Source organism: Schistosoma haematobium, chromosome 2, assembly GCF_000699445.3.
Source record: "Schistosoma haematobium chromosome 2, whole genome shotgun sequence".
In the NCBI taxonomy this organism is placed as follows: domain Eukaryota; kingdom Metazoa; phylum Platyhelminthes; class Trematoda; order Strigeidida; family Schistosomatidae; genus Schistosoma; species Schistosoma haematobium.
Genome location: NC_067197.1, coordinates 39,487,568 through 39,502,707, shown reverse-complemented (window position 1 = coordinate 39,502,707; position 15,140 = coordinate 39,487,568). Strand labels below are relative to the sequence as shown.

General features: G+C 31.7%; 1 protein-coding gene across 1 annotated transcript in view; it reads right to left on the bottom strand.

Annotated features, from left to right (window-relative positions):
• AK5_1 (Adenylate kinase isoenzyme 5) overlaps positions 1-15,140 on the bottom strand; it is a 36,440-nt gene that overhangs the window by 15,521 nt on the left and 5,779 nt on the right. Inside the window, exons 6-13 of the mRNA XM_051215170.1 lie at positions 12,269-12,350; positions 11,228-11,407; positions 10,143-10,327; positions 9,199-9,222; positions 8,085-8,201; positions 3,983-4,174; positions 1,632-1,703; positions 271-378 (exon numbers count right to left, since the gene is read on the bottom strand). Coding sequence (XP_051068361.1) covers positions 271-378; positions 1,632-1,703; positions 3,983-4,174; positions 8,085-8,201; positions 9,199-9,222; positions 10,143-10,327; positions 11,228-11,407; positions 12,269-12,350 — 960 coding nt within the window. The remainder of the gene's footprint in view (positions 1-270; positions 379-1,631; positions 1,704-3,982; positions 4,175-8,084; positions 8,202-9,198; positions 9,223-10,142; positions 10,328-11,227; positions 11,408-12,268; positions 12,351-15,140) is intronic.

Sequence of the window (15,140 nt, the reverse complement as noted above, 5' to 3'; positions counted from 1 at the left end):
ATTTTCTCACGAAGCTAGTCACTAGTGAGCACATGGTAATTATCAGTATAGTGGTTGTGTTAGTATCTTTATTTGGCCTATCAGCAGTTATTAATTTACAGAAGACTACAAACTGTCATCTCATTGATTGTATGAAATTAAACGATTACAAACGATGTACGATTGTAAAACATAGAAATTTATGAGGAAATAATGAATAAAGCAAATATATTAGCATTTTAAATATTACTTATATTCAATTAAGTAGACTTAAAAGTTATAAAATCTTACCGTTAAAAGTTTTCGACTTTCATTTTTTATTAGTTTTGATATGACTGGTATAATTTCTTCAGTTTTTACAATTTTATTATCGGATGTTTCATTGTTTGATTTTTCTTTCTTTTTTTTAAAGATAGAATATGAAATAAAATGCATAAATTATTTCCCATGATGACACAATATGAATTTTTCCTTTTATGTATAATGAAAAGACATTTTACACATAAGCTTCAAATTTCTTAAAAACGAAACTTTTTCATCTTTATTTATGATTTATGATTAGTGTGCACAATCAGAACTATTCAGATAAACAGAGAGTTTCCACAAACTAGATTGAATAGTCATCTGGCTTATTAGGAGAAAAACAAATGTTGACCAAACAAAACTATCATTGTACTGATGTTAACTCAGAACACAATAATGATTTGAGAAATGAATAATAGTCATGTCCTCATATCGTGATGTAAGTCTTGAGTAGGATGCATAGCTACGCAGTTTGACACACTGCTCAAATCTTTACATCTTCCTAACATCTCGGATAATCGTCTATTGATGATACAGTATTTTCACGATCATACCTTGTAAACCTAGGCACCATAGTGAATACGTAAGCTTGCATTAGCCAAGTTTCAAACAGATAAGATTTTCAGACAACCACTAAGAAACATAAAGATTTACTGGAAGCACTATACATAATATGTATATACACCTCCTATTGAAGTAAGAATCCACTTAAATATTCTTGTCTGTGGCTTAGTACTTCCAATTATTTAATAATTTCCTATCCCGACCGTTGTTGCTACCTTGACGTGATGGTCGGGCTTGCCTATCGTGATGAAGCGACCGAGCTACACTGGCTGGAACAACCGGTTGGAAAGCGGTAAGACCAAAAGCAAGAAACTCAAGGTCCGAAGGCGAAGTCGTACTGCTGACTGTACAGCAGTGTGACAGCAGTAAGGTGTTTCCTTCAGACAACCAGCATGACAGCGATGCTGCCTTCCCACAAGAAGGGGTGGGGTTAGCAAAGGTCGACCCTAAAAATGCACACCTCGATATCCTTCTCCGGCGGTAAGGTCTCAACAAGTACGGAGCTAACACAAAAATTACTCATAAAAAGGTCGTGTGTGACCGACCTCAAGCAGTTGTCCCTTGGGCACTGCGGTCACGCTCTCAGGTCACTAAGACCACCTCTAATCCAATTTCTTTTTCAGGTACCTCCAGAACAACCCTTCCACGGTGTGGGCAACCGGGAAGTGATAGCCGCCCTCAAACCTCGAACAGCACTCAAGACCACATAATAATTTCTTATATGGTGGAAGTTTATGACGGGGGTTATCTTTCTATATAAAGTGAATAAGATGAAATAAACATACTGTGCTTAGAAAGAATTCCATTAATGCAACCAAATTTTTGAAGATAAGACTTTGTTCTTGATCACCAGGAATCTATTAATAACGAAAATAAGATCAAAAAAGATTACACTATATTTGAAATATTCTTATCTGGTATATAATAATAATACGAAAACAAATGTTTACCTTTATACCACTTTATAAAATTACTGTTGCTATAACGAGTTGGTAAATTCAGGTAATAAAAGATACATTTTTAGTTAACAATATTACACTATATTATACATTGATACACTAAACAACTGTTACAGCTCATCAAGGAATCAGTTACTGAGAAATGAGCTGTTAGTGAAACTATTTTAGTAAAAATAAACAGGACCATCATCCATTCTTAGTTCAAGAAATTGTATCGAAGGGGTGAACAATTAAACTCTTCGCCAGCTACTCTCTAGTTTCCCACGGTATTCAACAAACCCAAATAGAAAATCGAAACGAGTACAATAACTCTTAATGATTTTTAAGAGGCTATACATAATTTGAGGTGAGGAAGAGTAGCGAGATCTGATAGATCAACTCCAGAAGTCCTCTAGAAGTGCAACACTTCTAGAAGCTAATTTGACTAGGAAATTATCTAGAGTTCAGAAACTGGACTCAATCCCAGAAGTTTGATTTCAATCGCTGATTGTTCCAGTCTTTAAGAACAAAACTCCAGACGAATAAGTTTTACTAATGTATTAGCTAGCGTGTAAGCCTCTATATTCATCCAACGTTTAGCAAACCTGAGAAAATCATGCTGACTTCACATTTGAACGTAGATAAATATATTATATGTTCATCCTTCGTTAGGTTCTGAATCATAAACATAATTACTGACTTCCGATAATAATGATACTTCTAGACTTGAAAATAACACCTAGCTTTCTTAACCAAGAGTTTTTGTGGCAATGTTTGACAATCAGAGAGCTCATTACTCATAAACTAATGGTCAAGTCAAAGCTTGTGGTAAATTGTCTTCTAACTTGCTAACTAAAGTGATATCTATCAATTCTGACCATTACTCACACTTTTATTTAATTTCGTCATAGATGTTCTTCGAAAAATCATGGTTCCTTATTTAACTCTTCATGGTTTGATCTCATATCATGAGAAACTTAGAATACGCAGACGATATGATCTGGTCTATTAAAAGATTTGTATACTCATATGGTACTTGTCACAGACTTTTAATTCTAAAATCTGTTTGTTTTCGAGATTCACTCAGCGGTATATCCTTTCTTTTTACCTTGGATTGTTAATAGTTAAACAAAAGTTCATCTGTTGAATTGAAATTTCTTGTAATCGTTGAGTCAGTATCGGGGTTTTCATTTTATAAAATATCAAACATCAAAAACTGTCTGGCTTAATACTGTTTATAGTTAAATATAAAACGAAATAATGAAGCTGATATGACCGATTGAATTAATAATCTTATAATAAGTGGATTATTTACAGTTGATTGATTAACAGATAGTAATCAATGTCATAAATATCAAGTTGGTGCCGATATAATTCTATCGACAAAGTTCAAATGTAGTCATTAGTCCAGGTGACTCGACATCGCATGCAACATGTTGAAATGTAAATTGATTGATGAAAATGGTCGACAGAAAACCCTGTACTTAGATTTCGTGCTATTTGGCACTTTTCAGCAAGATGTACCTGTAATCTTTAGGAAACTAACGTTTTCTGGCGGATATGTCTCATTTCTGAAGGGAATCAGTCGCAGCCCGGATGGTTTAGTGGCAATATATCTGACTGTGAAACTGGGTGACACAGGATCGAGTTCGCCAAGAAGCATTAATCTCCTCAGGTTAACAAATACACCTTGTTAACGAGTATCAAGTAACATGAAACATAGTTTCAGGGTTTCCTATCCACAACTTCCAACCACCACTTAACAGTAAATAGATGATATTTAACAATAAATAACTATTCTTCGTCCTGTAGAAATATTACACTGATAAGACCCCAGATATGACTGATAACAGTTCGATGTTAATATTTAATAAATATTTTGGTAACCAACTTCTAATCTATAATAATTAAATAATTTACAATAATTAGTCTAACAACCTGATAATAATGGTTTATAGCACGTTACAGGATAAATTGAACATTGTCTGTAATCAAAAAGAATTACTTCATCAGATCACACTATAAACTGTCGGTTTGTGTCATAAAACATGTATTCAATGAATAGATTGCATTTTCATTTTTTAAAGCTTCAATTGTAAACAAGAAACCAAATGAACCTAGAGAGTTTTAAAAAAGTATTATCAGCATAAATTTTCAATAAGTATTTAACAAGGAGTTAGTTAACTAACTAGACTTACTGTAACTAATTTACCTCGTTCATCATAATATCTTATAACAGGTAATGTACAATGTTTAAAGAATGATATACGTTGTAATACAATAGCATCTTCATCTTCAGCACGTTTTAAACGTTCATATCGTTGATGTAATCGATCAATTAATGTTGTCTCTTCACAGTCTAATAAAATGACTAAATCTACGCCACCAATCTTTAATAGAAAGCAAAATATAAACAGTAAGTGAGGTTATTACTAAAAAAAGATAGTTTAGACATATCTAAAGAAGAAGCATTGTGAAAATAAGACTGTCTCTATTTAGTATCATTCAACTATGTACAATATGTAAACTGGTACTGTTGTGCATTGTTTCTATCTGCAAAGACAGATGAGTTAATGAAACGATTCGTAGGGCAGTAGAATTAGTCATATTATCAGCAGCAGTGGAAAAGATTAGAATAAATGAACTTGTGGGATAGAAAATTTAAAGGATCATTTCAGAACTAAGCAATGAAGGGAAGACAAAGTGGGAATGTACCTGCTCCGTAGTTATGGATTCTGAGAGAAGTCATTCAACATTTTTAACAATTGGATATGATAAGCGTGAAGACCCCAACCAGGTAATTCGCATCTATCAACATCTCTTAGTTCAACTATCAATGACTTAATTCCTATTAATATCTTTATACCTGCTGAATAAGTCAGTAGTTAATTGGACTCATTATCTCAGTGAATAGTTTGTTGTCATTTGAAACGAGAGGCATTGCATTCGAGTCTCAATATAAATACGAACACTGAGATGTAAGTAGATTCTTCTGATGAATGTTTTATGTTCCACAACTGGAGACTCATATCCAAAATTAATCACACCTTCATTTGACTGAATTTACATTTCCCCAATGTATATCTTACGATCGATGAGTATAACAATAGACCACTAATTGTCTGAAGTTAACATTTCAACCCATTCTATTACGAGACTAAGTTCTTTAGTTTGGTTTTAAGTGAGGTCATACCTGCACACTGTTAAAGAATCTTAAGACGAGCCGAAGTGTAAAGTTCTAAATTCTTCTTAAATCCCCTATTATTAAGAATATTTTTTAATAATAGAATGACTGTCAGACTATTAATAAGTGAAAATAATTTTGTCACATACCGACTTGTTAAACTATCAACGTTTTTGTCATTTTAGATAAATGAGACTTTTATATCGATTATCCTGATAAATTGTCAATCAGTTGAAAACAATCTACTTTGTCTCAAATATGTCTATATGTATTTATATCATGCTATCACAATTTTAATAAACCTCATAACAAAAGTTTTGGTTGCTAATTAAGATCAAAGATGCTGAGTGATTCATCGTATTACATGAAAAAAACTACATAATGGTGTATGTGTGGTTTACCTAAACTCTTCAACCTGTTTACAAGTACTTGAGATGAGGTTTATTAGCTGATTAGTTATATTTAACTCGTTTTATATGTGAACTTCACACTTTCATACATTTTAGTCTGAAGACATGTCATCTTTATTTAAAAACTTCAACTGATATCTTAATTAGGAAGATTGGTAATATCAATAGCATTCGATAATCTCCGCAAACCTTTATGTAAATAACTACCATATGGCCTCAAGTGTGAATAAGTTCGAGAGTCCATTCTGTAATTGTAGTGAGAAGTAAGCAGTGGAGTTCAAAAGGTGTGGGGTGTAAAGTGGTTTCTCATCAACGACAATTAAAGATGGTGGAACAATATTGTGGACTGATTAAACATGCATTATACTGGATTTTGGTTAACTGGTGAATAGATTAGACGTTCTTACGCGGAGCGACATCCCTAGGTTCAATCCTTATTGATGACAATCTTAGGTGCACATTGACGAAGAGTCTAATACTAAGATGAAGTATTTGTTTAGTGCTTCTTGGTTTTCAGTGAATGTTTGAGGTTGGCCCATAAAACCAGTAAAAACTAGCACGTTTTTAAGATCGTTAATTTTGATGCTAGTAAACCTACTGTTAATATGAAAGGCAAGTTAACGTGAGTAGATCAATTGAAGAGCATAGTATACACCACAACACTTCAAAAATGATAATCGGGTACCAGTAATAAGACAGGAAACTAGACTTTATCAAAGATCTTATATATTTGAAGAAGAAATCATGAAATTAGCAAATATCATTGTAAATCTCATAATCGAAAATTCTAAGAGAAAATTCGATCAATAAGAATAGAAGTTAATTATATATGAAGATTTATAATAGATAATACAGTTTATTTGGCTCACAGAAGGTAAAAATTTTAAAAAAATGGTTACGTGTGTTATGCATCGATAAGCATAATGAATGGTAACTCTTGGAACTCATTTATGAACCAATACTATACGCATATTTTTATCGTATAATTGTTAAATAACTAAACCATTCATATTCGTGTCCCTCTTATTATGAGCTTTATTTTGACCTGTGAACTATTATTCTAAGATTTAACATTCTTGAATTATGCCCTGTCTACTAATCAACACCTCCCACATTCACAGCTACATTTGGCCAAATATTGTACAATTGTTTCCTATTTTATTGGTACGATATGGTCTGTCTTGTTGGTAATATGAACCCAGTATGTTTGAAATAAATGAATAATATCACAGAGGCTGAGAATGGTGTTCTGGACTTAACTGGATGGGCTAGGCAGGAAGAAGGACCGATCAGGAATCTAGACTGCTCCTACGGGTTTTACGTGTCATTGGTCCGATCGATAATTCACTGCTCTCTAATTGGCGGTATCGTTACGTTATACATTAACAGGGTACTCAGGCCACAAGTTATAAAAACGTTTATGTCAGATTATTCACTTTTGCACATAACGGATGTACAACAATTTTTTTGATTTACTTTTCACTAACTGATGTCCTTCAAATATCATAAAGGTATTATGAATGAAGAATAATAAAACAGTAAATTTGATAATTGCTAAGATCCATTTCAACAATCAATTCTAATTTTAAACAATTCCACAGATAATTGAGCTGCTGACACGTACTGGATGAGTTATATGTTCTCTTACCCTTATTCTTACCGTGATTATTGTTGGCTTTTGGTGTGGAAGTATATTTAAGTTCTAGTCAGGCTTATCTATAGGATCAATTAAATATTAATGTCTCTAAATCTCTTAATGATCCTCATTGGTATTAATTTAAACTGATAGAAATTGTTCATCAGTGTTATAATCCTGGATCAGAGCAGAGAATTGTAGTAACTTATCGGCCTTTAAATTCTTTGTGAAAAGAATAATGAATCGATTCTGACTCTTATCTGCATAAAAAAATGATAAAGAATCAGGTGCAGTTGCCATGTACAAGTTCAACTCGAACAACCTAGTATTGAGACGAAACTTAAATTAGCGGTCACTAGGACTTCTCATGTAGCTCAGCTCATCATTGGTGAAAAGTCAGGGTCCATGTTTCCCCAAAAATGCAAACAGCATGCAGAGGATTAGATAACATCCCAATGTCTGTACTGTGATAGTCATATAACAGTGATTGAATATACACCTAAATCGACACCATAATAAACGAATTTCAATCCTTCAATAAGGATACATAATAAACAACTATCTTCTTACACTATTGAACATTTAATTGTAAATGATCTTAGAGATCACATCAAATCAACCTATGTGATGTTGTATAAAAGTGCCGTTAGGGGAATGATAAGGTTTGTTAAAGATTTAACCAAATGAAAACTTTAACCTTCTTTATGTTCCTAGAAATAGTTTTCTATTACATTTTACCTACCCTGGTAATATTGATTCTGAATTTAATATCCAAAATGGTATCATCTGTGTTTTCATCGATACCTTTTTTTATTTGTATATTCCTGTTTGTCTAATCTGTATTAAGATAAATATCTCAACAAAATAATTTGGGGTTCAACAGTTTGGAATATATATTTCACTAATATACATCACATAGTCCCGATAAATTTCGTTTTACAATTCCACTATTATAATTTATCGAAAAGATTAACTGTTTCAGAGTATTCAACTAATAATTTGAGTTTATCAATATAACTTATTCAGTAAATAATTCGTCGAAACTTAAAAAGGAAAATGAAGTTACTCACACATTGATTAAATGTATTTAGTTGACCTTCATGACATGGGAATCCTTCAATGATAACAGCTCTATTATTTTCGGCCAAATTACTGGACTCTAGACGGATTACTTCAGATTGCACGTCCTTTCATGCAAAAAAAATGTGATAAGCAAATAACTAACAAGTGCGCTACCCTGAGATATCAGGAAATCAGTAAAATACACTGGCTGTTAGGACAAACAAGGTCTTTCTAGAAAGATGCAAAATGTATAAGTTGATACACCACACTATTAAAAACGAACGGATATGAGGAAAAAATCATATTGTTTTACAACAGCATTTAGAATGACGCAGACGCTCTCATCTTCAGTCGTTCTCATGTTTTCCTGAGATCCTACAACCCTATATACTTCAAACACAGTGATAGGTCCGTAAAACATTCGGAGACTTGGACGTATATATAATTAATTTATACATGATTAAACAAGTGGTTGTGTTTAGGAACATGAACAATTACGTGGTAGATTCGAACTCCAGCCCATATATACTTTATTTCGAGGTAACCAGCTATCGTAATGAAAATACCACTCAATGCTCAGTACAAAAGAATTCGACCTTTATGAAATATATAAATCATAGATTTGATACATTATTTTCACATCCTCTTTCATCTGTCCCTTGCATACTTCATGATCATCGCAAATACGTTGTTATTCTAATTTCCCTGTTTGCTTCCCCTTCTCTTTAATTCAATGTTCTGCTGGCATGCATCCGACTTCCGATTGCTGCTACATACTACTTAATTCTGTTAGCATACATAGAGTACATCATACAATGATAAAGTGAAATTACTCACTAGCTATTCATTTTGAATTTGAAACTCTTCTCCACGTATTAGATAGTGTTCACATTTTTTGGATATTTGCAACTTTACTAAAGACCGATCAAATGGATTAAAAATCTAATAGTATGCAAAATTTGGAAGCAATAATAGTTGATAAACGTTTCCTCATTTTTGAGTGGTTGGTCGTCAACCCCCTAATGTCAATGTTTGACAGAAATACCCTGATTTTACACAGAACCGTTAAAATAGAAAATTGTAATATGTAATTAACAAAAACGGAACGCATCAAAAACCTACCCAGTATTCTGGAATGAGTCTATCCTAAATTTAAAAAAATAATCAAATAAGATTTTTAGAATATGATAAACATTTTTTGGAATGATAAGAATCATTTATATGCAAGCAGAGTAAACAAACAAAAATCAATTTTTCAGTTACATTCCGGAGTTCATTTACAGTCAATCCATCTAGCTACAGATGACAGACACATTTATATTTCTCAGTAGTTGTTTGGTCAAATATATTTAATAATAAGTTTCGTCGAAACATTTTTCCAGTCTGTTGTAAGATTACTGAATAAGCGGAATCGGAAATTGAATTAAAAGTTTTGGTTGATAAAGGTAAATTATTAAGTCATTTTATGAAACTAGGCTGACTAAATTGAATTATTCCTAGGCAATTATATCTAACCATAACAGGATGTAGTTTTGCATTAAATATGTCTTAACGAACGATTTAAACAATGCTATGGTGAGAGAAAGTTTTGGAAACGAGTAACATTGAAGCCATTGTATATACTTGGTTTCAAAATTCCCTGAATTGATAAGAAATACTTCGGTTTAAAGTAAGGAGTGCTCTTTATTAGACAACTAATAAGTACTGGTTTCGAATGAGCCCTTCTGAGGAGTCTTACATTAAGACAAAATAGTCTCCCAGTGTATTCAAGTTTTCTATGGTTTTTTGAATTACATAGATTCGTGATTCTAATAAAACGGAAATATATATCGTAGTTGCAAAGTTTTTCGTAAATATTTACGGATAAACATGAACTGCAGTTAGTCACTACTTAAAATACACTTTATAGACATTTTTTGAATATTCACATGTTAAATCTACATACAACAGCATTTTCGTTACAGTTTTACTGAAATTTTTTTATTGTAATCCAATATATGGTAATTAATTAACCGAGTATTCTTGTTATTATTAACATTATTATCTAGACTACATTACACACATACTTTATTCGACGGTGGATCACTAGAATGTACTCGACGTGCTATTACATCCCAATCTTTAGTATCATTTTCATTGATAAAATCCAAAACATTTTTCCTCAAAAAGTCCGTAACATTGAAATATGCTAAACCAGGAAATTTTTTACATAAACTCAATGCTTGTTCTGTTCGTCCAGAGCCTGGACCACCTGAAACAAAAAGAATTGAAAATGTACAATCGGACTTTTATATAGAATACTTTTTTGCTAAACCTTTCACGTTTTACAACACTCGCGAAGTGGTAATGAGACTACAATAACCCTTACTAACTAATGAATCATATTTTGTGACACTCTTACAGTTTAAAAAATTATTGAACCACAAACTGGTATACAAAAGTTAACATTGAAAAGTTATGGAATTACCTTGACAAATAATCTTGATATCAATGTGTATGTTTCTCATTGAAAATTCATTGATAAAAAGTACTGATAATGTTACTTTTCTTTTTACCATTATTACAAAGGCTATAAACACTTGATTAAGCAATACTACACTACACTATATTCATTAGTAAGTAAACGTAATGAATTTAGTGCAAAACTAATTTTCTAGTCATTTTTCGAAAAATATCTGCGCATTACAGAAGTGGCAATCATTTAACACAATGATTGAATGTTATGAATAATTCTAAGAGTTAGTTTTAAAAACATATGATCATAAAACTATTCCTTAAGGATTTACATTGCCAAAAATAATTTGCATTAGAATGAACAAACTCATATTTCATTTAATGCTACATTTTTAGTAATATCAGCTCGCCTATACTAAACAAACTATTTAACATCAAACCAAAATGTCTGACATATTGTATACAGGTATCATCTTAATATTACTTGTTAAAAGAATCTCATCTTATTTATCCTACACTAAAGCTTCAAAGTTACCATAATATGTTTATGATTGATTTGGTCGTGAGTCTTTTTTAAAAGAATTCTTACATCATAACCACAAATAAACTATAGTACAAAACTATATATACTAGTAATGAAAACATTCATCGCCTTCTCCATGCCAATTGATAGAATATTTATTTTATGTATACTTACCTAATAATAAAATTATTGGACAATTATTAATACCATGCATTCGACCATTATCAGGGAATACTGGCACAATTCTTGGAATACTACTTATACTTGGTCGGCTTTCATACCCCTTCATTCTACGATTTACTGGGGCAAGCACATTATTAGGCGAAGCATTTGAGATAAGATGTACTTCTGATTCTGTATATAGTAAATCATAAAAATCACCCATGAAAGACATTTTTGCAGTGGTTAAACAAAAATAATTATATATATATATATATATATATATATATATATATATATATATATATATATGAGATCTCTTTGGAAAATATGGAATGTAAATTCACGAATGCGTCTGGTTTCAATATTAGAAACACGACATCAAAACACTGTACTAAAATTTCTATAAAAGTTGGATGATAGATAGCACTGGGATACAGGACGATCATTTCGTCCTATTTAGAACTTACTAACTGGATGCGCTTATAGGGGCTCTGGACTGATGCTTACACTTAGACTCGAGCAAAGTACATTTCGTCTCTAACCTCAAAGACTTCATCCATAGTTATAAATTCATAAAAGCTGCAAAGGCTATTTGGACGCAGCGGTTCAATGGATGACTTATTAGCACTTAAATCTAAACGTACAGGATTCGAGTCTCAATATGCATGTATGTATAACCAGTTGGTGAATCTCAAAAAGAATGAAATGTGCATCCTTAATTCTATTGAAAGCCAATACGTAACTCCAGCGTGAACTTTTGACTAAACGGCAAAATCGAGGCAATCTGCTCAAAAAGTATACCTATTAACAGAAAATAATTATCTGAGAGTTGTTAGTATCAACAATAGAAAGTACATACACTTACAAATTCTTATATCATAATTTTGTTAGAATTAACTTAGTATGTTTAGTATCACTTAAAAACTTAAGCATTAAGATGTAATCACAACATGAAACAATATTGAATTACTTTAGAACAACCTATTCATTTTAATAATAGTACTGAACATTTTATAATTAAATTATCATTCAATAGAAATTAAGTGAACTCACCAACTAATTTACTAGAAATCATTTGATCAAACAATTCCAAAATATCCTCTAAAATCTCATCATTATTTAACTCTCCATCAATCTATATAATAATTATCATAATAAGTGATTATAATATTAATGATCATTACTATTATTCACTATATTAATAAACCTAGAAACTAATTCATGTTAACATTACACATTCATTATTTAAACACTAACACTTTTAGTTACAAAAAAAAAAACAATCCAATTATAATATCCTTATGAATAGAAGAATTAAATGTTCTCATGTTCCATAACTCAATGTGTAAGCCACTAAATTTAGAGAATTTTAGCTACATTTATTTTATTTATTCATTCTATCATATTAATTGATTCGTAAATTGATTCATACAAACAATATTCTTGAGTTATTTCAATATTTATAATTTGTTTTATTTCATCAGGGAAGTTTAAATTCATTTACTGTAATTTTAAATGATCTAAATGTTACATAAATTTGGTCTTCTAGAGTTGATCCAGATGGCTTCGGCTATGTAAAGCAGTCGTAATCTAGCTCGTTCAGGTAGATATTTTGGAACTTGATATAAAACAGAGAAAGCTTCTATTTTGATATGATGTTCACTAGATAGGTAGATAGTGAACATCATATCAAAATAGAAGCTTTCTCTGTTTTATATCAAGTTCCAAAATACCTACCTGAACGAGCTAGATTACGACTACTTTACATAGCCGAAGCCATCTGGATCAACTCTAGAAGACCAAATTTATGTATCCAGAAAAAAATATATCCAGCTTCTTTGATCTAAATGTCTTGAACTTGACTATTGTCTTTGAAATATTAATTTGAATTTATAACTACAGAATGTGACGAAAAATTACTGAAAAAAGAAACATTCTTCTTTTATAAATATCTATGATTTTTGTAATACGATGAAAATTTTAAAATGGCACATGATCTCAACTATTGAAATTATTATAATGTCCACAAAAGCCCCTTCCGATATTAATCAACATATGCTCACTAGTGACTGGCTTCAATAAGCATTACCTGGAGTTCTAGTGAGAAACAGTTAACAGTGGAGTTCAATTGGGTCTGTTGTAAGATGAATGGATGCGTTGCTCAATTTCGTGGATTAGTTGAAGTTAGACATTAATACCACTGAATGCCGGCTAAGTGGTTTTTTTATGTCCCGATAAGAATAATGAATGGTGATTTTTGGAGTCTAATTGCGGACCAATACTAAACGTATATTTCTATTGTATAATTATTAAGTAACTTAACTATGCATATTCATATTCCTCTTATTATAAGCTTCATTTTGACCCATAAACTATTATTATATGTTTTATCATTCTTGAGTTATACTCAGTATATTAATTACTACCTTCCACATTCACAGCCACATCTGGCTAATTCTTGTACAAATGTTGTTTCATATTTTATTGGTACGTTGTGGTCGGATTGATTGGTATATAAACAGAGTATGTTTGAAATATAATGATTTATATTGCAGAAGCTGAGACTGGTGTTCTTGAATTAACTGGCTAGGCTAGGCGGAAAGCAGGGCCAATCAGAACTCTAGGCTTCTCGTATGAGTTTTATGCGACGTTGATCCGATCGATAAGTCACTACTCTCTAATAGGCTGTCACAAGTTATAACAATTGGCGACGGGAATGGGATTCTAACCCACGAGGGCAAACCCCAATGGATTAGCATTAGACTTAACAGGATAATTTTTAGGATATTTTTCTGAATATCCCAACAGGTTTAGAGGTTAAGGGTTCGTGCGCGAGACTGATAGTTCCTGGGTTGGAATTTCACGAGGCGAGATCATGGATGCATACTGCTGAGAAGTCCCACAATAGGACAAAACGGCTATCCAGTGCTTCCAAGTTTTCCATGTTGGTCTAGCTTAATTGACTAATGATCTCAACTACTGAAAAAAAATTATTTGAAAGTACTTGTCAGAGTATGTTAAAACTTCACGGAATTTTGCCAAAAACTTATATTCTTGGAGCGATTTCGAATTACGTGTAAATGTTAGTTATAATTCTGTTAACATTATGTATCTTTGAAAATGATGATGAACAGGAAACAGTATGATTTTTTCTGAAATAACTACACTGGAATTAGGTTAATAGTCAATATATCATTAAAAAGGACATGATAATACTAGTGAACCAAAAATGAAAACGCTTTCTTACTGACTAGATTGTAAAATTCTTTGCCATATTCTGAAAATTTAATTGACGTCCTTCACGTACGTCGTTTTATTTGCAGGTTTCAAATGAATATAATATGGATATTAATAAAGTAATTCGTTAACAAGGTAGATGGTCCTACTGATGTATTCTAAATCTAGAAGTTAGGCAATGGTTATGTGCAAGCAATAACATTTAGAGTTAATTTCTATTTCACCAAATTAAACACAACAAATCATAATCTCAAAATTTACATAGATGGTTACGTATATTGACAGATATATAAGAATAAATTGTTCACAGCAAATCCTAAATCACCTTCGTTAGTTGTAGATTAGTTTTGAAAACAGAACTACGATAAATTGCCTGTATGAAATATATATATATCAATGAAATGTTTAATAATAGACGATATTCAAGACAAATGTCATCATTCAAACTTACAAACTGATTACAAAATTGACCTAACACCATACTCTCTAAAGTGTGTTTACGCCCTGAAACATTTACTTAGTTACGGCTTAACCCGGTGTTCAATACTCCCTTGGAAACCAGGCTACAGGAAAGAAAAAGATTATGTCAGTCTACAAAGTTTCAACAGGAATGTTTTCCCGATATCTATACAAGTTGACTGGACAGTTTATTGACGTTATCTGTTCTTCTGTATAGCTATGAAATAAG